This window comes from Triturus cristatus, chromosome 9 (assembly GCF_964204655.1).
Source record: "Triturus cristatus chromosome 9, aTriCri1.1, whole genome shotgun sequence".
NCBI lineage: Eukaryota > Metazoa > Chordata > Amphibia > Caudata > Salamandridae > Triturus > Triturus cristatus.
This window is the reverse complement of record NC_140592.1, coordinates 179,390,401-179,417,145: the sequence shown is the minus strand read 5'-3', so window position 1 is coordinate 179,417,145 and position 26,745 is coordinate 179,390,401. Positions and strand designations below refer to the sequence as shown.

Sequence of the window (26,745 nt, the reverse complement as noted above, 5' to 3'; positions counted from 1 at the left end):
GTCTTCATTTGTAACCTCCCATGAGGACTGGCCCTTTTACCTCTGTTGTTACACAGTATATCTTATGTAGCCTGTAAGCACTATGGGGCATATTATAAAGAAACGGCGTTAACATTATCGCCGCTTCAGCGGCAGAAAACTGCTGTTAAAGCGGCGATAATGGGCTTGATAATATGCCCTTGAAAATTCCCATAGAAGCCCATGTTCTGGTGTCAACATGGGCTTCTATGGGAATTCTCTGCGGCATATTATCAAGCCCATTATCACCGCTTTAGCGGCAGTTTTCTGCCTCTAAAGCGGCGATAATTATAACGCCGTGCTTGATAATATGCCCCCAATTTCTTTAATGAGTTTCTCCTACTGCAAGCACGACATACTTTCTTGCAACATTCAGTGCACCATGCACGCTTTCACTTTTCAAGGAGCCCCTGACAATGGCGGTTGCTTCTTTGAAATGAAATAGGTCTCGCATTTACAAGAGTTTCAGCCATTGTAAATGACAATGCCTTTTATTTATGTGTAAATTATCAAAATAGATAAATAAAAAGGTATTGTTGTTACATTTATGTGTTAATTATCAAAATAGATAAATAAAAGGCATTGTCATTTACAATGCCAATAGTTTAAACTCTTGCAAATGCGAGACCCATTGCATCGCAAATGCTTGTTAGCCTTGTCACCCAACTAACAGACACATGACCACTACTTACAAAAACAATTTACTACTTCCCTTTTAAATTCATTCCCATCATTCTACCTCCACTCTAAACTCTACTAAACACACAAAAAAACAAGAGCACAAACCTAACACAACTAATATACAAAGGAAAGAAAAAAATGCACTGATCTATGTACTGTTAACCTCTAATCTTGGGCTCCATGGCTGTGCGCAACTTGCTGTAAAGCAGAGCTGCTGACTTTGGTACTGGGGAACCAGGTTTGAGTCCCACCGCGGGCTCAAAATCCAGTGATTTTGGGCAATTCGCTTAATCTGACCCGTGCCTACAAATTAAATTAATGTGTAATCTAATTGGTGCTCAAGTAAAGTTCTCCAATACCTTCGGGTCGAGTTCACGCTATATAAAACTTCAACAAAAAAAACGTATGGCTAACAAGCTTTAAAAAAAAAAAAACACAATCCTATTTGTTGGTTCGACCGGTCTGACCTATCGTACAACATTAAATACTCCACTTCAGTGTCACTTAACACACATGGGCCAACCAGCGAATGGAAAGCTGTTTTTATTCCCCGATCCAACATCCACAAAAAGGTCTTGTTACTGTCAGGATGACACCATTCACTGGATGGCCCCTTTAAGAAGACTCTTTCGTCTAGAATTAAGTACCTCCTCCTCCGAACACACCAAAACAACTCTGACTGTAAACGTTCAGTGCATACTGCGAGCCATGCAATCGCTCTCCTGTTGTGCTCACGTAAGATCTACAAGAATTATTATACACCAGTATCCTGATTTTGAGAATGTTGCTGGTTTGGAGCACTCGGCTGTCTTCCAGTAAAGAATAAACTTAAGTGCAGACAGAGGTTTGGAGTTGGCCTGTGAAACCTGGTGAGTATAAGTACGTCGCTCGCACTTTTACTTATTGCGACATACCATATTTCGCTAGAATGAGGAAGTGGTAATCTAATGTTTGTTTTAAAAAAAATTAAGGCGTACGCGGTGTAAATATAGGTTGTCTCCAGAATGTTCCCTTCTGGGAGTAATTGTTCATCGGGAGAGTTAACCCCGTTGCCCGACCGTCCCATAATAGTTTTAACTTATTCAAGTTAGAAAATATGAAACTCTAAATACCGTGACTCAAAACGCAGCCTATATGTAGATTGCGTTATCTCAGTAAAAAACTCCAACTTCCACTTGAAATGCTGATAAAGCAGCGAGCTGCAGAAGTGCGCCTCGACAACAGCAGTTGTAATTGGGAACAAAGCGAAGTTTTATAGTATTGATTTGTTGACACGTGTAGATGAAACAACGTCTAACTAGCTTACCGGGTATAATTTTGTTCCCTCCGGTACCCCCTTACCCTCAACTGCATAACGCTTTTGTCAGTGGCAAGCTAAGTTTGGGCAGAAAAACATCACCAGAGCGCCGCCCTAGCGTCCGTTACCTAAGATTTTTAGAACTGCGACGCTCGCGCCACCCGTGCAGTCTGCGCAACAGATGGGTGAATATTGCGGCCATCTTACAAAAGGGTGACTGGAGTTGGGGGTTAATTGTGCCTGTGTACGAGAACTGAGATGAAGTACATTAGAACCCGAGTAAAATAATAGTATGTCATTGAACAGAACAAGGGCTACAGCAGGGTCAAAACAAAAACATTTTGGAGGTTCATTTAGAGACTTACGCTTGTTTACTGATTTAACTACAGAAAGGTTTCTCCGTTAAGAAAAGTTCAAAAGCGTTCACATGCATGTTTTGTCAACTTTTACTGCGTTTTTAGAAAAGTGAATACAACAGAGATGGCCGCCTTGTTTAACTCTGTCCTGTGCGCCAGGGCTAGGGTTATGTACGAGCTTGTAAGTCCTCTTTTGATTTCTAATCACAGAGTAGCCCAGCCCTCTTCCCCAGCTGTGGGCGCTGACCTTCTCCTACTCGTATTTCAGCCCAGTCTCACATCGCGTCATCCATTAATCCTAGGGGGGCACCGGCATAGGACAACGCCGTGTGAAAAGTACATGCCCCCGGTGACCCTAAGAAAACTTCGGAATTCACCAATTAATTCCAGGGAAGCCTTCAGCCGAGTTACGCAACGGGGCTCTACCTTTACTGCAGGGGAAACTGCGGCTGCCTTAAGAGCTGACCTGGTTTCCTATCGGAAGGATTACTTAGAATGAAGAAGACAGGCCAGATTCGTATTCTTTTACAGTGCTCTTGCAATGAATGAGATTTAGACTGAAGAACACATTATCAATGATCGATAAGTTTTACAATTTTTCTTTCTCGAAACGTAACCACGCTCCCCTCCCTATATTTTACATTCGTGAACATGCATTCACAGTGTACGTCTTAAGGACATCAAGCCCCCAGCCTACTCCCTCGGCCCATGGTGAAGTTTCCAGTGAGGGTGTACCGGGTTTAAAAATATGGAATTAATTATTGCACAAAACGCAACAGATCTGAACCTCCGCGTAATAAAGTGCTTTAAACTTGCAAGGCGCTTTATTGTTTGTATATTAAGAGATGACTGACGCTGCACTGGGTAGTTTGCTAGGTACAATGGCAAAGCCGTTGGACATAAACGTGCTTAAATGTGGCACTTACCATCCCTGAACAGAGGCTGATGACGGCAGTGTGCTCAACCCTGGCATTGACGTGCCCAGTGTAGAAGCAGTGCCTCATGTCTTCGTCCTCGTCGCCGTATAAGTCGGTACCGTTATCCCTGGCCTCGCCCAAGAGCGTGACACTGAAAAGTGGGGCAATAAATCCAGAATTGGCCGTCAAGTTGAGGAGGAACTGCTGCCCGAAGGCCGAGAGCCGGTAGTGGGTTTTAGGGGAGAGGGCCCAGGGGTCAGAAGGGACACTTCTCTTCTTCCTTTTGAAGTGCAGATTGGTGGGGAACGCTTGTCCAAACTCATCCACCCGTGTGGGGGTCACTATCTCGTACTCGCCAAGTTTATCCAACAGTTTCGCTGTAAAAAGAAGAAACTCCAAACGTGACCTTCAAATCCATACTTAACAATTGAAGCTACTTTTCATTGTAATCACATTTTGCATGACACATGAAACTGCACGATCTCTGTCTCCGCTGTTAAATTGTACTCAAGTGAATTATTTACTTTTTTTACACAATATTTAGTCTGCATTTAAAAATCGTGGCTTCCACCCTTCTGTTCTACAACGCAGTTTAATACAATATAAATCTAAACTATTTGATTTCGGCCACTGCATCCATGCTATGCGATCTCTACGTGCAACAAACTCATTCATTTCTCCGCGGAGTGCGAGCGGATGAATGAAAAGTTTACCTTGTCTTGAGCGCTGCGTCTCCTGTCTTCTGTCTGTCGCTGCAATTGCAATCAGGTCGTGCAGTACTGTAATTAATGCCAGCGCCCAGAACTCAAGATGCATGGTTGTCAGCTCAGACCAGGGAAGCGGTCTTCACGCTTTATCTCCTCTGCTTTGACCAGAAAGCACCAAGTGCCCTTGCAACCCCGCTCACAAGGGTTCAACCTGTGAGTGCTGCCTCTCCCGTGTACTCTCCCGCGTCTCTCCTGCAGCTCTGACATGGGCCAGTGGACGGGGGCTTGTGAGGGACTGGTGCGCCAGCATAGTGTAATGGGACTAGGGGACTCACTCTGCTTAGCCCGGTGGGCTACTATTTTTTCCTAACCTGTGCAGCTGAGAGTTTGTGAACTCTGGGCGCTAGGGGGTGGCAGGCAGTGGAAGGGAGGGGACTTCATGACCCACCTCCCCGCCCCTTTGGGCGGAGTTCTGCTTCGAGTATTTCTCAGAGCTATACAGCTTACACAGAACAGAGTAAGAGCCAGCCAGGCTCGACCCGGGATGAGGGTGAATTTTGTCAGCTCCTTTTAACCACAGAAAGCCCTCATTGTAAGATTATGTGTTGATTATTTTTAAGCAAGTGAGTATATTTCAAAGGAGACGAGTAGAAGAGAATCAACCCTCGTGGTAATTTGTTACCCGTTCCGTCTCAGATCAAATTTTCACAAAGGGGTTTTTCTAATTCTACGTAATTTTGCAGTTTACGCTTTCTCGTAGGGCAACTAAGGAGTGTGAAAAGAGGAAAATTAATGCAGGTATGGGGCGCCACTGTTCCAAAATGTTTTCCTTATTTTGTTCTCGATGCATCAAAATGTTCATTTTGGTTCTGCATACTGGATTTCTTTGTTGGTATGTGTGCGCGTTTGCTAAGCTCGTACGCTGTTAGTCGGGTTTAATGACTAAAATGAAGTGTTTCGCTTTCTGTTGAACTATTTTCGCCAGTGCAATGTATTAATTACAACACTTTTCATATTTCCATGTGTATGTTTAGTTACCGGGCAGCGAAGCATCTTGATTGTGTTGGTTATTGGTATCGCCGCAGAATTTATATTTTAAACTTATATATTTTCGTCAAAAAGTAGTATTTTATAGTCCTGTTCAATTTCCGTTGGTGTTTTGTCAATTGATTTTATTCTCGCGTTAGTGATCTTTAGTAACTAATTGTATCATTTTAATTAATTGAGCCTCACTTATTCATTCGCTGATTGTTATATTGGTATGTTAAATGTTAGCTGTTTTATTCTGTGAATATCGAGATCATTAAGATAAGAAATTATCACGCCAGCCCCAGTCAGATGGATGCACGTGGAGTGTAATATGATTACCGTGTTTGGTAATGCGATCCACAGAAATGACATACTGCCCTTAACAAGCGCATCGCACTGCGACTCTACCACTTTAGCTGCCAGTTTCTAAAGTAGAAGATCACTGCTATACGTGTAAAGTTCACACCGGTAAGAAAAAGGGGGACTGAGAGCATTATAAGAACAAATAACCGAGTATGCTTGAGTAGGATTAAAAAGTAGGAGTAAGGAAGTGTAATCTGATGCAAGAGTATTAGGTGTAAGAGGAGTAGGAGTGTATAAACAGACGAGTAGGAGTAAAAAGGAGGAGTTAATGTTGGCATAAATAAGTGGAGGTGTAAGTAGGCATGAGTAGGAGTAAGAAGTAATTGAGTGGAGGTAGAAATAAGCATAATTTGAATTAAGATGAGTACGTATAGAAGAATACGAGTAGGTGTAAAGAAGTATTGATATGAGTAAGAATTTTAGCGCCTACAAGTAAAAGTAAGAATTATTAAGAGAAGACTTAAGAAGGAATAGGAAATAAAAGAAGGTTTAGTGGAGTAAGAAGTAACAGTACCATCAGCTGAATGTTATGAACACGTTCAAAAGAACAGTTCCACTTTTAAATGTATTCACTGCCAGACACAGTCATCCTCATTTTGGGTACTAAACACTGACAGCAAAATAAATAACATTAATGTTAATACATTTTTTGTATTTCTGCCTCCTCGCTAAGCAAGGGACTTGATACATTGTTCGCGTTCTTTTTGGTGAAAATAATTAAATATTGTGTTTTTCTATTTTTTTTATTTCCCCACAATTACATACCTTGTGTGAAAAAAAAATGTGTAGTGCAACATCTCATTCACAGTACTCTTCAAGCTGGAAACAACAGGACTGACTTCAAAATAGCAGCTGCATCTGGTTCTCTATACTCTGTGATGTGCAGCTAAAAGACAGCACAGTGTTTACGTGCTTTCACTACTCTTCACAAAGCCAGCACCACTCATTATTCTCAGCAATTGTAGCAAAATAAAGGATTGTTGTATGTAACTATATGCACGCCTACAACATACTCGTCACTATCAGTGTGTACAGGCCAGGGATTTTTCCTGCCAAACAGGCTTTCCAAAAGGCGGGCAGGTGCAATGACTGAAGACGCCAGGTCAGCTTGATGTAGGACATTTTCAGGGGTGTACCTGCTGAAGCTTCAAGCAAGCCATCTAGGAATTGCAGCTGTTGCCTGCTGAAATCATCACAACTCACATGCTAATAAGTACTTCCTTGAAGTATTGTTAAGCATATATGTAAATTCACTATAAAGCTTGTTAATTTATAAATGTATATATTTTTTAAATAAAATCATTTCTTCTGTGTGTTTGATGTAGTCATTTTCATTAAGTATAACACTTGACAAATAAGGTGCACTTTTAACTCCGAATGTGTTGCTTTTAGAGGGGTAAATGTGTTTGTCCAAGGTCACCTCTGCATTCAAGCACATCACCCTCCCAAGTGCTCCAGCTCCAACAGTGTACATACATCCTTCATTGAAATCAGAGTTGTCTATAGGAGCAGGTAAATACCTCAGCCATTAATGGGACTGAGGGAAAGAAAACTCCTCTCAACTGAATGACACTATCTTCATGCAATGGCGGAAGGAGGCTGGCTTAAACAAACAAATCAATTGCTTAACAGGGCTACCCAAAGGCTTTTTCTCTGTATTGATTATAGAACTTATTGGCAGTTTCATCTTAAGATGATGAAATGCATTTACTTTAAGATGTGTTTAGGAAATCCACTTTTTCTGAGAGGTCCTAAACAACTTACAACATCATCCCTGTAATAAAGTGAAATCCACGCAGTAGAAGATTTTCCAAAAGCAGGTTCTTTATTCAGAGCACCCCATCCATGTACATCCAACTCGGGATCCAGTGGCGACTGACCAATATGTTCCAATAGACCGAGGCTTTGAATCATGACATACAAAGGGTTCTCCTTTTTGTAAGAAAGCACACACATACACACAGTAAAAGCATAAACAAGCATTGGTAAGCATAACAAAATACATTTGAATTACAACACACCTTCCCTCTTTACAAAAACATTAATGACCATGAAAAAAGAAAACGGTTTTACACCTTAACGCCTTCTTCACTTTTGAACCTCACTACTTTGCTGAGATACCAGACTCTTACCATCTTCCCCCTTGACTGCATTATGGATAAGTTTGGTGAGTCTATGGATCCTTAAACTTTGAACCACTCTTTGACAACACTGGTTTCCTATTAGCACCTTTTCACCCTCCGACAGTTCTACCAGTTTAACACCTTTACGGACATCGTAGCACACTTTGTGCTTTTCAATACAGTCTCTATCATTCTCGCTTCCATCTCTCATCGGTGCCCATGCCTTACATGCATCCTAACCCCACCTCTACCATCCAGGTGAGAGAAAAATGTTAGCTCTTCTCCTAAACACCTCAAAGGGAAACTCTCCTGTGGTGGTGTGTGTAGAAAATCTATGAGCTTGTTGGAAACTCCCGAGTCCCTTCTTCCAGTTCTCATTTCTAATTGTATACATTCCTTGATACTCCTATAAACATTTTCCACAGTGCCATTACCCTCTGGGTAGTACAATTAGCATTTCTTGTGCTTGATCCCTTTCTCACATAGTCTCTATCTCTGCAGACACGAACTGCGGCCTATTGTCTGTCCAGAGACAATTGGGAAAACCCTTACAGCTCAAAAGTTTGCTCATGAACTGAACCGCTTTCCCTGTTACAATGCTGCTAACTATTCCTATTCCCGCCCATCATTGTTCAATCAGCACCAACAAATAGTTAACTACTCCTCTGCCTTGCAATGGTCCCACAATGTCTATTGCTACAACTTCCCAAGTTTTGACGGACAGTCTCTATGGCACATGGGAGGGTTTCTGACTTTGTTGACCTTATTACTGTTGTGACACCCTGGACACCCCTGATCATTCTCTCAATCATGAGATCCACCAATAGTTTAGGTAAATGCTTGCCTTTGTTGTGATCATGCCTTAATGCCCATCCTGTCCTAAATTCTCTCTCAAGATCATGGTAACAACCAGCCTTAGACCTCTCAAGATTACACCATCATCACATGACATTCCTCTCTTATTTTTCAGAAACCACCCCAGCTCGGAATCTCTCTTTACCTCATTACTCCAACCCTCACTCAGGGACCCTTGACAAGCTGAAGAACAGTTTCACCAGCAACAACTTCAGTCCACTCCCCCTTAGACACCCATCCACCTGTAGCACTACATATTTTCACCTTCTCTTCATCTTCCTGATTTCATTTCTCAACTACCGTACTAAACCTTGATAAGCAGTCAGCTTTGTTCTGGGACCCAGGAACATAATGCACACTGTTATTGTGCCCTTGAAGACCTACTACCCACTTGCAAATCCTCATGGATGTCATGTCTAGACCTTTCTTGGTAGAGACCTCAACCAACAGTTTGTGATCAGTATAGATGGCAAACTCCTTTCCCCAAGCAACATTTTTGAACCTCTTGACAGACTAAAAGACGCTCCGTGCCTCCCTCTCCATAGTAGAGTACTTTTCTTCTGCACCATGCAAAGACCTGGTAATGTAGGCAGTCGGTCTAAGTTCATGTTGCTTATCACTTATCTGCATCAGCCCAGCACCCAACCCTTTCATGCTGGCATCGGTCATGATGATACAGCTCAGAAGGATTAAATCTTTTGAGGCCATTAGCATTGGTTAACTCTTGATGGTTGAACATTCCTTCTGCCACTCTGAATCCCACTCAAACTCAACAACTCTTGAGCAGTCTCTTCATATGGAGAGTCTTGAAGGCTAGATTTGGAAGAAACCTAGCATGGAATTCCACCATACCTAAGAATGCAAGAACATCCTCTTCTCAGGATTGCGTAATTTAAGTATATTTTGCACTAGATCTTTAGTTGGGGAAAAGTCCTTTGGCATTAGCTTTGTGACCAATGTACTCAATTTCTCCTTTCTTAAAAGCACATTTTGAGAATTTCAATGTGAGTCCATTTGCTCTCAAAGCATCCAGCACATCCATGACCCTACTATCATGCACCTCCTCTGTGTTCCCATAAATCAGTATGTCATCCTGAAAACACCTGACTCCCACTATTCCTCCAAACAGCTAGAACATAATATGTTGGAATACTGCAGCTGCAAACACCAATCCAAATGTCATACCAAAAAAATGATAAGTGCCAAAAGGTGTTATGAAGGTACTGTAATCTTTTGAGTCCGGATGAAGTCTAATTTTTTTGTAAGCCACACTCAAGTCTAAGGTGGTAAAGAACTTACCCCTTTGCCACAAAGACCCCATTCCAGTTATTTTGGGAAGAAGACAGTGATCACTTACAACGCACCTATTGAGAGCCACCAGTCCACACAATCTTGCCAGAATGATTGAGTGCGACAGCTATCTGAGTGGCACACTCTGAGCTCTCAACAGGTTAGATCACTCACTCTTCACACAATCTTTTAATCTCAGACTCCCTCATGGCGATGGGAATGGGACGCACTTTAGCAACCAATGGTTTGGCACCCTGCTTCAGTTTAATTTGATGTACATAACCTTTAGGGCATCCCATTCTATCACGCTACACTTCAGGAAAATCTTCATGAAAACTTAGGGCATCCTCACTTTCCCGGACCACCAGTTCTTGCACACCATCCAGCTGTAAACCCTTGATGTACTTCTCCTTCAACATTACAGGTGTGGAGGAGTTGGGATCAAGAGTAATCCCTAGCTCCTTTTGATGCGGACAGTTTATGACATTCCTTCTTTTAACTGGAACATAACGTTTTCCCTTTGTAGTACTGGTCCAGAGCTTGCTCTCAGATTCAAAATATCCCCTCAAGTCTATGGTTTGATCTCTATAAACTCCTGGCACAACATCTGGATCCTTTGGAACAATTTTACTAGCCAACTCATCATCAAATACATAATTTGAGATTAATGTGAGCCAAGCTCCCGAGTCAACCAATGTCTCAACATTACCATTTTCAGTGTCTACCTAGTCCTTGGGATGTTTGTTAGGAAGACCACTAGTGACGGCAGATAGTATGCAGTCATCTACGCCTTTCACAGTTTCATGTGAGGGAGCTTTGTTAGAGCGACAACACTTCGCATTATGTCCCCTTTTGTTAGAACATTTTGCATACCACATTTATTGCAAGACATTTCATCAAGGAAGCAAAATGTCCAGCTTAACCCCACCTATAACACACCCCGATTTAAATCTAGATTGCTGCACGGGACCACTTTGCTTTTACTTTGGTCCTTACACTTGGCTTCTTCCTCCCTCTCTTCTATTTTGCTAACACTGTTTTTCTTCCATTTCTCAAGCTCATCAGCACAGGCTAAAGCATGACAAGCTTAGCTATCGACACTATCTTATGCACCTGGGAAATCATTCTTGTCCACAGTTCATGCCTGACCTTGTCACTACAGGACCTCAGCATGAACTAGTCCCTAGTTCTTTCCTCTAAGGTGGAGCCGAAATTTCAGGTGGAGGCCAACTTCCTGAGGCTGGTGACATTTTCACCCTCACACTCTCACTTGACTTCTGTTCCCTCATACCAAAGTGATAGCATTCGAGAATAGTACTAACTTTTGGAAGGTAATAAAGATCCAGTTTTTTCAAACACATTTCAAATTCATTAAGTTCTGAATCATCAACTAAATCTGGCAAATTCTCAAAGACTTCCTGTCCCTCACTGCCTAAACAGTGCTACAGAAGTGAGGTTTTCCTTTGACTGGATGATGTCGTACCACATACCCTGGCATAATGAAGAAACTTTCTTCCATTTTGACCAAATAATGGATGGTTCTCCTGGAGTAAATAGGAAAAAAGGAGGAGGTATAACATGTTGCATAGTGAAATAATGCTAGAGACAACAATAGAGAGTAAGAATACACAACCTTAAAAAAAACACAGCTAAGGTTGCTAGTACACTGCTAATAAAACTCTAAGCAGGATTAAACTTAACCACAACCGTACCCCTCCCCCTTTTTTTAAAAACAAGAAAGTGATGCTCATAAAACAAGTTGTGGTAGAATCAAATAGTGCTGTTCTTCATGTCTAACATAAAAGTACCTCAAGTTAACAGGTGTCCCTTTCGCCATTGTGAACAGGGACAGACAGAGGTCAGCCTACTGCTGTATACCCACCGGCAGTAATGTAGCAAATAATGCCGAATTGTGTGGTTGTGACATACAGCAGTGCGCTTGTAGCCGTCAAGGCACTTACTTAAACAGGATGCTGTTGAACACTGTAGACGGGGGCGTGCCTGTCGCCGTGATGAATCGCCAATAAATGGCACCAGAGAGTTGAAATGAGAGTCTCTGAAATGATACATTGAAGTTGCAGTCATCTTGTAAATACAACCAAGGTGGCAGGCGGTACCCCTTTAATTTCTACAGGAGATTGAGCTTGCAATATGAACGTGCAAGCGACGTCACAACAACGTGAGGGCAAGGTGAAATCTTAGCGCTGAGCCTCAGAACGCACAGGTTGCTAGGAGATCGTCAGCAGACGTTCAGCATCACGTGAACTCCTAAAAAATGATGTTCCGGCACAAGAAGAAAATTGAAAAATGCAACATGCATTGGTACTGGTGTTTACCTTGAAGAAAACTGCGCATACATTACACTGGCAGAACCACACAAAATTGATCCTGAACCCAACAGTACTAAAGCGAATAGTCCAAATACTGCTGCTGGTTCCCTCTTTTCACAAAGTAATAGCAGGCGATAACAGGCGAGCTGTAACTGTAGTCATATACCAGCATGAAATCAAATTAGCAATTTGTCTATTTTCCATAGAGAACGCATAGGCACATCCTGGCAGTAGTAGCTGTCTCGAACCAAATACTGGACTAGAAATTACATGCCACTTGTTGACTGCAACACCTATTGTTCCATCCAGCATAGTGGCAATGCAAATATAGTGTTTAGTCTACTATTGTAAAGTAACTGTAACAGTGTAAAACATGCACTGCAACCTTTCAAACTAAACCCTTTTGAAAGGTATCAACCTTTCATTTAAATATGAATGTCACCCCTATGAAGGCCTTGTAGCCTACAAAGCAGGCTGCATGATAATTAGAAGTAGGACATGCAGAAATTTAAAGTTAACATGTTCTTACAGTGACTAGCCAATAGCTGTTTTCATTGTAAGAAGGGTGGCTGGCCCATACAGAAACACTTGATACAATATTAAATACTAATATATCTCTGGAATAGGACCAGCTAAAAACAATGAAATAACTATTTATAACAGTTATTACAATCCAATTCAATGCTGAAGTTGGATTTTTAATACATGTTGAGGAAAAGCAACTTACAGAAAGTTACCATTTACCTGTCTGAACTATCAGAAGACTAATTCATATACACATTTGCCAGCTCTCAGCCTGAAGTAGGTGAGAAAAAGGAGTGAAATGACTCCCAGCAGTAAGCAATAGGTTGACCTGAATGGAGAGAAAAAAACTCATCTGTACTCCACAGAATATGCAGGGGGGGGTCTATAGGTAGCCATTTTGACAATGCAATATCAGATACTGCTTGATAGATCTGCTGAGACACATTTAACACTGGGGCACACTTGAAAAGGAGAGAAGAGAATGCCAACACAATTCTTGTCTATCCAATGTTTGGTTGATGGAGGATCCTGCTTTTATCTTACCTGATTTCTGTCTCTGGGTTTGTTGTCAATACAGCATCTGCTTCAAAGTGGATATTAGTGTTAGATATGGGGTAGCATAGTGCGCTCTACACACACACGCGCACACACACACGCACGCAGTCTTCAAAGCCCAAGGTTTGTTTGGCCAAAGACTTTTTACATATCGTATATATCCTGATGCTTTGGATTTTGGCCCTATTTGCAGTTGGGTAAACAGTAACTACTGAAAAAGTGGTTACAGTTACCCCAGGGAGCGTTTATCCCATTGGTTAGGGTGTATGACTGGGAGTGCCCCAAGCCTTCCTAGCTGGTTTCAGGTATAAATGTGGAACCTCCAGGCACCCACTTCAGAACCCTTTCTAGACCTCCATTAGAGGACTGGACCTGCTATCTGTGACCTGAGAGGAAACCTGAAGGACTGTACCTGATCCCTCATGTGCCGGGTTGGCTGACCTGTGTGGCTATAAGGAGCTAACGTGCTGCTAGTGGTCTTTTCCTAACTTGACCAGTGGCAGCTGGAACTAGACTGAAGCCTGCTGTTAGCCACTGACTGACACTGTGTGAATCTGTAAGTGGCTCCCCTTAGGTCCAGTGGGCCTTAGAAGGAGACTTCAATGGTGGACTGCAACTTAAAAGACTAAGTCAGATGATATGGTGGACTGCAACTTAAAAGACTAAGTCAGATGATAACGTCTTTGACCAGGATGAACTTGGTGGGTGTATATGTCCGCACTATCACGGTCAGCCTAAAATTGCTCCTGGGTCCCTGTCTACCGTTGAATATCTTTGGTACAATGTGGTTTTTCATGCTATTTAAAGTAAAACCTTAAACAACACAGAATATTGGGGGTACCATACCAAAACGGAGGGTACGGAAGCCCAGACAAAATGTAAGGTGTAAGAGGTCATCCACAATGGGAGAATTAGAGCATCAGACGTCACCTGCTCTGATAGAAGTACACCCCTAGGCATAGGCTGTGTTGCCACTTCTCACCTGGAGGTGCAGCCTGCGCTGCCACAGAGACAGACTACTGGAGTCCTGTGCTAGGCAGACCCCTGCTTGACGCCACCAGAGTGTGCCCCCCTTGAAGGGGTTTGTCTACCCACGGAGGCATAGACTGCCAGACACCTGTTCCATTTCAGGTTACTGACCTTGAGCTGAGGAGCCAGTCTCCGGGCACCAACTTCAAGTGTTTGGAAGTAAGAGAGGAAGAAAGGTTTCTGCAACCTGAAGGAGTAGCCTCCCATTTGGAGAAAACCAAGATGCCAAAGGGACCTCAGGAGCAAGTGGGGGGCTCCTTGCCGGACCCACAGTTGGAAGTGAGCCCTATGCGAGGTCCGTCCAGGAGTATTTACCTGGCAGTGGATGGTCAAGGGCCTAGTTCCTGACTCTGACAGCTGTCAGTGGCCTCTGTTGGCTGTTAGCCTTTTGAGCAGAGTTTGCACTGAATTGGGGACAGAAGTCTGACTTCTGGTCAGAATGGGCCACATCACCTTGTTGGGCATAGTGGTATTGTCTGGCTGCTGGGAGGCACCTGTGAGCAAGCTAAGTTTAGTCGCTGCTCAGGAGGGGTCTGAACATTAGAAGCAGGGTTCCCCATGGACAAAGTTAGTGGCTAGAGTAGATGTTGACAGGGGGGTACAGGTATGTTCAGAGGGACAAAGAACATACAAGTTTCACTGCACAAGTGGCAAATTGTCCACATTTTGTCGCATAAGCAGAGAAGTCCATCAAGGGATTAATTAGGCTACCCTAGCTCTTGGCTGGTGGTATCCTGTGTAGAAAATCTGCCTTTTTGTCATGGTCACCTCTGAGTTTTCTTGGCTTTATAACTCTGCACTTTAAATCAGGAGTAATACTGCTGTGCTCCTCCTTTTATGCATGGTAAAATCGGCATACTCCTAATTGGTGTATTTAACTTGGCTTTAAGGCACACGTTTATGGTACAAAATGCAGCCATGGCATAGCAGTTAAATGCACTAGTGGACTGCAGCACTTATTGTGCCATCCACTACAGTGGCAGCGCAAACATGCCTTCAGACCCTCCATTGCAGATTGTAATAGTGAAAATCATGCCATGCGACGTCGAAACAAACTTTTACACAGGTAGAAATCTTCCTTGTAAATATTAATAAGTCACCCCCTATCTAGGCCCTGTGTTTCACAAGGCAGGGTACATAGTATTTAAAAGTAGGACGTGTAGAAATTTAAATTTAACATGTCCTTATAATGACTAGCACCCAAAAGCTATTTTAACTGTAGGAAGGCTGGCTTGTGCACAGAGAAACATTGGGGTGCAATATTAAATGGTAATACTGTATCTCGGAAAAGAGACCATCTAGATAAACAATTAGATGATGATATTTAATAAGTAATAAAATCCAGATCAGGTATGAAGTCAGATTTTTAATGAATATTAAAAAAAAAGACTTTTTAAAAGTTAACCTTTACCTGCCTCAGCTGGCAGAAGACTAATTAGCATAAGCATTTGCCAGCTCTCAACCAGTACCCAGCTTTGAATAAACGTGAAAAGGGTGAAATGTCTCTCAGGAGCATATAACAGGTTGACCTGAATGGACAGAGGTGACTCCTCTAAACTACACAGAATATATAGAGTGGGGGCCATTGTCATAGTGTTTGAGACTACTGTGTCAAATTCTGCTTGACAGGTCTTTCAGCCACATGGGACACAAATGAAAGGTAGAGAAGAGGATGCCAAGATAATTCTTGTGGATTTCCTGTCTGGTTTCTTAAGGACCTTGGTTTGTCTTACCAGACTTCTGTCTCTGTGTTTCTGTGTACAGTGTCTGCTTCAAACTGACAAACTGGAAAAGTAGTTAGGATTCCCCTTGAGAACATTTACCCCTCTTGAGAGTGCCCAGGACTCCCCCCCCCCCCCAAGCCACTAGCTGGTTCTGGACATAAATGTGACACCTTCAGGCAGCCACTTAAGAACACTTTCTGGACCTTCAGGAGACCAGAATAGGACTGGCCTGCTCTCTGTGACCTGAGAGGAGCTTTGAAGGACTGCACCTGTTCTCGCTTGTACCCAGGGCAAAGAAGTGGACTCCAAGGGTCAGTTGTGCTTCTTTCCCCTGAGGTCCTGGAAAGCCGTGGAAGTGGGCTAATTTAGTATATTGGGGCTTAAAAGACTAACTCAGAAGGTAAAATCTTTGACAAGGACGAACCTAGTTGGTGTATCAGACACATGCTCTACCGCAGTCAGTCTCAAATTGCATCTAGGTCTCGGTCAACCGTGACCATTGTCTGTCACTGTTATGGTTATTGGGGCTATTTGTACTTAGAAATTTCAAAAGTCATATCTCTGGTCTCCCTTATTGGATGTCTGTCATTGGGGTGTCATTCTGTTTATTAAAGTGTAATCTGTTTTTCAAATTTAGTTTTACATATCTATTGTTTTGCATTTTGACTTTATTACTGTTTTTATACTTCATAAATACTTTACACATTGCTTCTAAGTTAAGCTTGTATGATCTGTGCCATAGCTACCAAGGTGTTGAGCTCCGGCTAGTTTAGTGACTTTAAGTGTTCACCCTGACAAAGGTTGTGATGATTCCTTGAGGTGGGTAGTCGGTCTGCCTAAATTATAATGCAATGTCTTACAATGTAGAATTACAGAAGACCAAAACTCGTTAATTTCTATGCATCACTTGCTACAGCAGGATTTTCTCTTATTTAGCACAGTGCAATAAAGTCTGTGGAATATGGAGTTTGGGCAGTTTGAGAATTAGGATTGGTAGTTGGAGTTCAGAAAGTAACATGAAAATAGATGTATATGACTGCCTCTGATAAACAATGGGGGCAATTTACAATAGCATTTAGGATTTTGAGAAGTAGTATATTAAGAGTATTCTTTTAATTAATATTACAAAAGATAGGTGAGAGGCCCGTGGGAGCCCACCTATTGAGAGGGAGGGGAGACCATTGAGAGAAACAGAGACTCAAGGGGTACACTCTCCCTAATATAGTATCACAACAAAACACTTTCGGGTATCCCTTGCCTTACCAGAATTCTTATCCCATGCTGGAACCTGGTCAATTTTCAAAAAGGGAAGTGGAATCTCTTTTTTTTATAGTATGACCCTAACCTACTCTAATAGTGGAATGCTTCATCATCGGGTTCACCCTAACCCCTAAAAGCCAGGGTTGGCTCAACCATATTCCAGGTCGCTCTTTGATATTGTTATTTTTATCATAGATATGACAACTTAATAAAAATACCTCAGACAAACCTAGGTATCCCTTTATTGGTGGTCTGGGTTGGTATAGGTTAAAAAAGATTTGTCTTTGGGTTTTCTAGGATTTTATGGTCCAGTGGCATTTGAATGAACGCCAACATGTTTCAGTCTGGTCCAGGACTTTCTTCAGAGTGTGATATTAATGACTGCCCCGGTATTGCATAAGTACACCACTAGTTACATGTATAATTCATTTGTACAATTGATTAACTCCCCACACTATACCCCTACAAACGTAGCAAACAGCACTTAAGATATATTAAAATGTATAAGTACTATACAATTGACATAATTGATAATTATTCTAAATGAATAGTTAACTTAATTATTACCTAATTATATTTCCACCCTATACTCCTATAAACTATCGACCTGCACCAAAAAAATATATAAAATAAATCAGTTTTACATAGTTTCCCTAGATGGTCGCCGAGCCCGTGACCAAAAACGCAGGTGACTCCCTGGCAAAACCAGGTTGTTTTGTGATGGATAATTTTGATGTTTCCACAATACATTTTGGGCCCTTCCCTGTCACAGGCACTTGGCCCACCCACACAAGTGAGGTAGTATTTTTATCGGGAGACCTGGGGGAACACTGGGTGGTAGGAAATTTGTGGTATCTTTCTGTTTTAGGAAGAATATGGCACAGTAATGCAAGAAAAATGTGTGACTTTAGCCACATTTTGAGGTAGAAGGGCGTTGTTGGTAAGAAAACTTGTTGGGATCCACGAGAGGCACACCACCCTGTACTCCCCAGGGTTTTTAGTTTACGAAAATAACTAGAATTGGTAGATTTTGCTTAGAGAGAATGTACACATTAGAAGAGAAAGGCAATTATTACTGCTCATCCATCTATTCTTCAAGCACACACACATACTGGTTGGATTTGGTGCGAGGGTGAGTGAAAGGATCAAAAGTTATCATTTTTTAACAAAAGGATTTCACAAAAATAAAATACAATGTTAATAACTGAAAGGTTTAAAACCTGAACCAAAGAATTAGCAACTCGTAAGGGGTAAAAGCACGGCAAGGCACCAACCTCTCTCTCGAGGCCATTCACACACCTTTCATACGTGACACACAAAAGACCATTCACACTGCCAGCCGCAGGCTTAGCACATTCCAACATTCACTTTCATACGTCCACATGACTGACATAGCAATCACACATGGTGGCGGTTGACGGAGTGTGTGCACTGGCGTTTGGCTAGCAGGGTGTGTAGTGACCAGCAGCAAGTCACTACTCACACACCGCCAGACAAATGCCAGACCATGCACACTGTCAACCAAGCACCAGTCCACGCACACCGCTATCACATTTTGTATACAAAAAAAACACAAACCAATTGGCAATAGATATAAAACTATAACTACAAACACAACAGCTCTAAGTAAATACATCACTCTAATGCCAAAAAAATAAAACTATATAGATCAGTCAGTTTACTTTTATGATTACGGTTGCAACCAACAACTCGTTTCCATGTGGTACAATATGTAACATGTAGGCACACACAGCCCAGGCTTGGAAGGTCGATAGGGTAGTACATCTGACTCTCCGCTTCGGTAACAGACTCTTCATTTGTTGCGATTACTTTTTTTTGACCGTGGGAAGAAAGTGATCAGGAAAGTGGCGATCTTTCGATCTGGCAACAATCTCCACCACTGCTTCTATAGGAACTTTTGCCTGTTCCACTACAACAAGGCTGCCTATCAGAGACTGCTGAAACTGAACAAATGTCATCTTTGACTCTGGAGAACAGTCCTTAAATAAAACAAAAGCATTGAAGATTGCTAAATGGAATAAATCTGTAGCCAACTTCTTATACCAAACGTACGCCTTACGAACAGCATTGTAAAGTTCCAACTTATGATCTCGATCTACACCACCGATGTGCTTATTGTAGTCTAAAATGCACACAGGTTTGCGCACTTCAGCTACCTGACCCCAGATAGTCACAGGTGAAGTACCTTCATCATGGATGGTAGTCAGCATATAGACATCTCTCTTGTCAGAAAATTTCAGAGCTAGTAGTTCATCACTACACAAGACACTGCACTGTCAATTCTCAAGTTTCTTTTACAAACAAGCTCTTTGGGTAAAGTTTACAAGCAACTTGAACAATTCCCTGAACAATGACACACCAGTATAAAAGTTATCTACGTATAGATGGTGACCTTTGTTAAAAAGTCCTCTACCATGTTCCCACACAATTTTCTTTATAACTCCAAAAGTGGATGCACAACCAGGGGTGTCAATACTGGAATCCCTACCAGTTGGACCCTGAAATTATAGACATATCCAGTACTACTCTCAGAGAGCATATACATCTTAATTCCATAACATGGGCTTTTGCTAGGAATGTATTGCCTAAAAACCAACTGGCCCTTGAACAGGACTAAAGAATCATCCATGGCTATTTCTTTCCCCTGGCATATTGTATTCATCTCTGAAAATCGATCTGCAAAGTGGTCAAGGACAGGCCAAACTTTTAAAAGACGGTCACAATCAGGGTGATCGCCTGACAACGCTAAAGCATGATCAACAAAACACCACATCAGAAGAAGAAGCAAATATCGATTACAACTCATGGTTGCAGGAAAGATAACCGTTGCCATCAAGGGATTAGTAGACCAATTTGAAGACAGCGATGGCTGGCTTCCTTATCTGGCCCATCAAAAAAGTTAAACCCAAGAACTTCTTCAACTCATGCAGATTTGTGAGAGTCCACCAGGTAACTCAAGTGGGGCTTAAGTCTGGAACTGTTGCCCCTCAAATACTGTTCAGCTTACAAATTAGTGTGCTCACCAATCTCATCTAAAAATACATCGCCCATAAACGACTGAAAAAAATATATTGGTAAAAATTCCACAATTTACTTTGCACCCTCAAACACCACTAAAGTCAGGCAACACTGGCTGCTTCATGTTTGGTTCCTCCCAGAGTTCAGCACTTCCAATGGGAAGCCATGCAGCCTCAGGCTGCAATCCAGATGCCTCTTGTAGCACTATGGGCACACCAGTGTCATCTTCTAAAAGCGGCACTTCATCCACATGTGTGGCTTAATCATCAGATGATTCCTCTCGGACAGAAAAAACACTGCCAGAATCCAGGCCTTCCTCCTCAGCCTCAGATGCAGGCTCAGTCTCATAATCATGGTCAGAAGAAGACTCAGAAAGCATACCTGCTGAGCAGTCATTCTACAGTTAGTCATAAGCCTTAGTTAGAAAAGTAACTTGACAAACAAGTAAACAATACCCAACACTGTGTAAAAAAAGTAATATACAAAGTGAGGATTTATAAAACAAAAAGAAAAACTACTGGCATGTACCAGGTGCAAGGTAAAGTCAATCAATACAAAGCACACAAGGACCTATATACTGTAAAACATTACTACTGACTTGCCAGAGACAGCTAGACTCACCAGCTCCAAGATATCCCACTAGAAAAGAAAATTACACACAAGGCAGCACAATACACATTGTACACAAATACAAGGAAAACTTCACACACATTCAAACAGAAAGCTGCTATTAGTACAACATTTTCCAAAACACATTCATGCAGATCACTGATCCTCATTTGGAGGAAACAGAATGAAAAGAACCTTTCCTTACTAAACACTTGCAACCACACAAACTGCAGCTCTACCAGTGCCGAAACCGCAAGCACAAGTTACACCAAATTAAAACAAAAGCTTTGCACTAAAATAAAAAGGAGAAAAAACATTATGATCACAAATGATGACAAAACACGCAGACCATCAGCTGAACTACATTTCACACACAAACGTTCCCTGGTGGTCTAGTAGCTTCGGCCCTCCTTGGGGGCAGATGGGCCTAAAAATACAGGGCAAATCTGCCCCAATGGGGGCAGAAACAGGCAAAATATACAGCCCCAAAAGGGGAGCAACCCTTGCCCTAGGGGCCACTCCCCAAAACATTTTGCGCCATGTACATGAAAATCCCTGGTGGTCTAGTGGCTTTTGCCCCCCTTGGGGGCAGATGAGCCTAAAAATATATGGCGATCTGCCCCCTGGGTGGCAGAATTGGCCAAAACATTCACCCCCAAAAGGGAAGCGACCCTTGATAAAGGGGTCACTTCCCAAAACATTTTGCGCCATATACAATAAAATCCCTGGTGGTCTAGTTGCTTCTGTCCTCCTTGGTGGCCGATGGGTTTAAACATATATAGCTGATCAGCCAATATATTAAGCCCCAAAAGGGGAGCAACCTTGCCTAAGGGCCCACTCTCCAAAAACTGTTGCGCCATATACAATAAAATCCCTGGTGGTCTAGTGGCTTTTGCCCCCCTTGGGGGCAGATGAGCCTAAAAATATATGGCGATCTGCCCCCTGGGTGGCAGAATTGGCCAAAACATTCACCCCCAAAAGGGAAGCAACCCTTGCCCAGGGGCCACTCCCCAAAACATTATGCTCCACATAAAAAGAATCCCTGGTGGTCTAGGGGCATCTGCCCTCTTTGGGGAAGGATGGGCCTAACACTTTAAGGTCAATCTTCCCCTAAGGGGGGCAGAAACTGTCAAAATAATAATCCCCAAAAGGGGAGCGGCCCTTGCCCAAGGGATCGCCACCCGTAATGATTATAAACATAAATCCCTGTCTTCTAGTGGGTTTCGACCTCCCTTCCACGCGGGGGCGAGATTGGCCAAAAAAGCAGCTGATCTAGCCCCATGGCGGTCCGAAACACAGAAGAAACATATTGCCCCCTGGGGGAGCAACACTTGCCAAGGGGTCGCTCCTGCAACAACAAACAAAAAAGTCCATGGTGGTCCAGTGGATTGATTCCTGCTCCACGATCGCTGGCCTCACCTGCGATCGTGGAGCAGGAATCCATTCAAAACAGGCACAGGTGAAAAGGAAAACCATTTCCTTTCCATCTGTGTCTGTTTTTCCCAGAGAAGGGCTCACACTTTGTGCGTCCTCTCTGTGGACGCGTTGGAAGCAAATGGCTTCCAGCGCGTCCCAGGCAGCCTATGATGATGCGCCCCAACGTCATCACATTGTCACGGGGGTTGGAGATGGTAGCGGGAGCGCTTTCACTGCTATCCCCGGTGGGGGCACGTAGGTGGAAGTCCTTCGGGAGGAAGCACCAGCGCTTGCCCCATGGGCAGGTGCCAGGTCATAGTGGTTACGTCCTTGGCACAGCAGCACCGCTGCCGAGGACATAACCATTACTTCCAGGGCACTGAAGGGGTAAAAATGATATTCTTGACCGATATTCTTGTTTCACAATAGTTTTGTGTCACAATATTATATTTCAGAGATTTCTGTCCCCTGATATTGACAACTCAATATTTTGTACAAGTTCCAGAAGAGCAAGAGCCACATTCATTAGTTATGAAAGTTATTGAGGGATTGATTTGTGTACAGGTTTTACCGAAGACAAAAGAGGTTGATTTTACAATTACCAGAGCTCCCAGTGCCCCTTTCTCAGCCAGACCAATTAACTCTCATCCAAGAACTGTTTTAGTGAATTTTGGAGACTGTTGTATAAAGGAAATAATTTTGGCTGCAGCACAAGACAAAAGGAGTTCAAAAGTATCAAATTAATTAAACTTTCAGAGTTTCTCTGACTTGTCTTACAAAACCTCAAAGTGGAAGCGGTATTTAAGTTAGTTGATTCTTTGCTTTAAAATGGAAAGTGCTCAAGCAATGCTCCTACAGCCAGCCAAATTAAAGGTGCTGGAAAAAAAGGCACATTTAGGACCTTCGCAGATGCTGGTTCTGCTCATGACACTTTACAAACTGCAAAACAAACATTGACATAATAAGATTGCAGATCAGAATTTCTATAATTAATGATAACTTCTATGATTTAATCATTTCTAAAAAATGTTCTTGAATAGTGTTGTAAGTACAATAGAAATATGTGGACTATTGCACATGAATGAATGGATGGCAGTCTATGTTTGCACATATATCATAAGAGGGTGAATGCTATATCAATATGATTGGAAATGGAAGGTTATCTAGTGAGAAAACTGGGATAATCCTCTGGAAGGTAGGATGGCGGGATTGCGGATTGTGTGGAACGTTTGTGAAGCAGGAAGAGATATGTAGAAAAAGCTTGAGTTTCAAGATCAAGCTCATCTATTTTGCTACAAACACAGTAGATCACAATGAAATTCATGATATCTGTAACATCCATCATTATATATTAGTTTCTGTAGATGCAAATAGTCTGAAGAACCAGAGAATAAAAAAAGTAATGTCAACATGACTTAGCTAACACAACCCCTCAGTAAATACTACTGCAGGAGACACATGTCCAAAAATCCTTTGAAAATATTCAATCATGGATACCTTTTCATTCTATTAGCTACTTCTTGAAGTTCTGCAGTGCACAGAGGAGTAGCAATTTCAGGGTGTAGTAAACTGCACAAGATGACGATGCTAGTAGATAAGTATCTGTGGCTCATGAAGTGAATCAACAAAGCATGACATTAGTCTTATACTGTGGTCCTCTGCAGTATGAGCCGAGAGCCCTTCAACATCTAACTGCAACTCTGTTAGAGGTCTTGAAATTATTGATAATAGGGTGGATTTTAACTTTCTTCAATTCACAAACTTAGACCTCTTCAAAGTAAATAATTTACAGAGAAAGCCTCAATTTGCCATAGCCATGCCTATTTTCAAAAGGGGTAATTCGTAAATCCTTGTAGGGCTTCTCCCAGCACTCTGAAGAATTAAAAAAGTTTCACAAGGAGAGTTCAATCAGCCACTTGTATAGATTTTATTTTTGAATCTCTAAAAATGTAGAAAATTCTCAATCAAATGTATCCCCAATTGCAAACCCTAATTTGCGTTGAAAATGAGATAGGTTATTAAATTCAAATGCTGAGTTTATAACAAATAAAAGATAGAACCAAAATGATTTTTGATCAAAATATATGAACCGCTCCTTGGGGGAATATTTGGGAAGCATGGAAAGCCACACTTAGAGGTGAGATTGCACGAATAAAGAACACCCATAAACATAAATTGCAGATATTACAGAATACCCTCAAGCATTTATATTTCAATCTGCATTTAAAACATCATTTGGGTAAACAGTCACAAAAGGGAGGTGACAAATGACAAATTAATTTAATTTCAATTTAAAAGGGAGCCAGTTAATTCCTAAACAGTAGTACAGCAAGTTTATGAGGATAGGGAATACACAGGTAAGCTATGAACTTGACACACAAAGATTTGCTCTCCTACCAACGTAACTAAGACATTATACCCCAAGAATAACTCAGTTGTTACAGAACCTTATATAGAGAATACGTTTTTGGCATTCATTCAGAATATCTATTGAGAACAGTCAACTATCTCAGACAAAGAGATTTCATGATTTTTAAGTAATTTGGAAATCCATTCTTTAAACTTACTGCAGGCTTCCAGACAAATACATTCAGTACTATGAGCAAGCACATGCAAATAAAAACCTCCTAACGGGGAAAGCCTACAGTTAAGATAAGATAGCTGTCTATCAGAATGGTTCTAAATATTTGTTGCGTAATTAAAAGCCCCTTCGACACTTTAATTTTATCCTCACGGGATACAATGTTCCGAATTCATTCCACAAAGGCATCCCAGTAAATGTTCTTAGAAAAGGAAAGATGCATTACATCATAATTCATATCACCTTTAAGCCATGTTAAATACAGATTATAAAATATTTTCAAAATAAATTGCTGTTAATATAGCTACAGTTGTCTCTAAACTGATTAACAAGGGCAAAAATAAGTTCATTTTGGGATGCCAGTGTTATGCCAATATCCATTTTTTGGTGGAAGCTATAGAGTATTTTTTTTCTACCACAACTGAAGCTGCCATCATATTTTTAGACGCAGAAAAGGTGTATTGTTTGTTACAGATTTCTGTTTAAAAATACTTCATATGATGGGCTTTCCCAGTCAGGTAATCAGGATGCTATCCTTGCTATATAATGGTGCGTCAATGTTGATAATAGTAAATAGAAGAGTAACCTGGGAGATTAACATCACACGGGGCACCAGAAAGGGGTGCACTTTGTTTTAACACCTTACCTCAATCACGTCCTGACTTGTTCCCACTTTATTAGGAACAAATGCTGAATAAATATCTTAGTATTTGAATTTTAGAAAATGTGAAATGTCTTTATGAATTAAACTACTATGCGCTGATTTAGAAGTTACAAAATTTACTTGAAAGATGGAGCAATCTTCCATTATCAATAATTGGGAGAGGTGCGATTATTAAAATGAGCATTCTTCCTTTACTAGTCTTTTGTTTCTCTACACTTCCCCGTCTAGTGTATGAAAGTTTCTTTAAGTAGATTGAGGGTATCATTAGTCGCTTTCTTTAGAAAAAAAACCCTACCTCAAATTGGTTTGAAGAATTTACAGCTCCAAAGAGCAAAAGAGGCACTCGCTCTCGCGAATTTCAGCACCTACCATTATTCTGCATATCTAATGCTTTATCTCTGTTTTAGAAGTTAGTCAAAAATAATTTTTTAAATATGCTATTTCCATTCAGTCAGGAGGCAATTTATTGTTATCTTCCATCCAAAGAACATATTGATTGCAATCTCAAACAGATTCATTATCGGTTATTAGCCAATCACAACACAAGAAAGAAACCGCTTTACCACTATTTAACACTACCCAATAGGCACCCTAAATCATCTCTGTTCGGTATTCACACAGACCTCTCTCCAAATGAGTTAAATCATTAGAAAGCAGCTGGTTTAAGCAAAGGTGGTGATTGGTTGATTATTAGAAGAATTATACCCTTGGAATATGCAAAAGAAAAAATAAGTTGTAACATGGAGTTGTATAATTTCTCTTATAGACGAATAAGTTCAGTTTCATACATTTCTTAACATCAGGCTGACAATTCTAGAGGTAGAGTCAGTCATCTCTAGAAGGAGCCCATTCTTTAGCTCGTGATTTGGGTACTAGACCTGTTTTCCACTGTTCCAGAAGAACAATATAGGCTATCCTCTAGAACAAATATGTAAAAACCTTGATTGCAATCAATACCTCATAATTGGAAGATACATGTAAACATATTTCAGTCTCCCTGTGTGGAGCAGACTTCAGCAGAATGCAACTTTATGTTCACTGACTAGTGTATTATACCCCATTCTATTTTAACAAACGTAATGTTAATATTTCAGAATATTGTCTAAGATGTTTCGAACCAGAGAATTGAGTGCATATGAGTTGTATGTGTATCCTTGAAAGAATTCTGGCAAAAACAAATCTCAGATTTATAAAGAACTGCGTACAAACTCTGATAAACCCAGACAAAATATTAATATTGCTCGGCTATTCTGGACCCTTGGGAATTAGATCCAAATCAGTGAGGCGCTATTAGTTTATCACAATATTTGAAGCAAAATCAGTAATTACTACACATTAGCAACAAAAGTTCAACATCCTTCAACTTCTGGATTGATA

The 26,745-nt window shown here is 41.4% G+C and overlaps 1 protein-coding gene and 1 long non-coding RNA gene across 2 annotated transcripts in view; one reads left to right on the top strand and one right to left on the bottom strand.

The window, feature by feature from the left end:
• The window catches only part of ADAMTS9 (ADAM metallopeptidase with thrombospondin type 1 motif 9), an 876,266-nt gene extending 871,888 nt beyond the window's left edge, over positions 1-4,378 (bottom strand). Inside the window, exons 1-2 of the mRNA XM_085624697.1 lie at positions 3,983-4,378; positions 3,279-3,646 (exon numbers count right to left, since the gene is read on the bottom strand). Coding sequence (XP_085480823.1) covers positions 3,279-3,646; positions 3,983-4,085 — 471 coding nt within the window. The 5' untranslated portion in view covers positions 4,086-4,378. The remainder of the gene's footprint in view (positions 1-3,278; positions 3,647-3,982) is intronic.
• LOC146797595 (uncharacterized) overlaps positions 1,344-26,745 on the top strand; it is a 165,074-nt gene continuing 139,672 nt past the window's right edge. The window contains exon 1 of the long non-coding RNA XR_014968505.1: positions 1,344-1,568. This is a non-coding gene — a long non-coding RNA (uncharacterized LOC146797595). The remainder of the gene's footprint in view (positions 1,569-26,745) is intronic.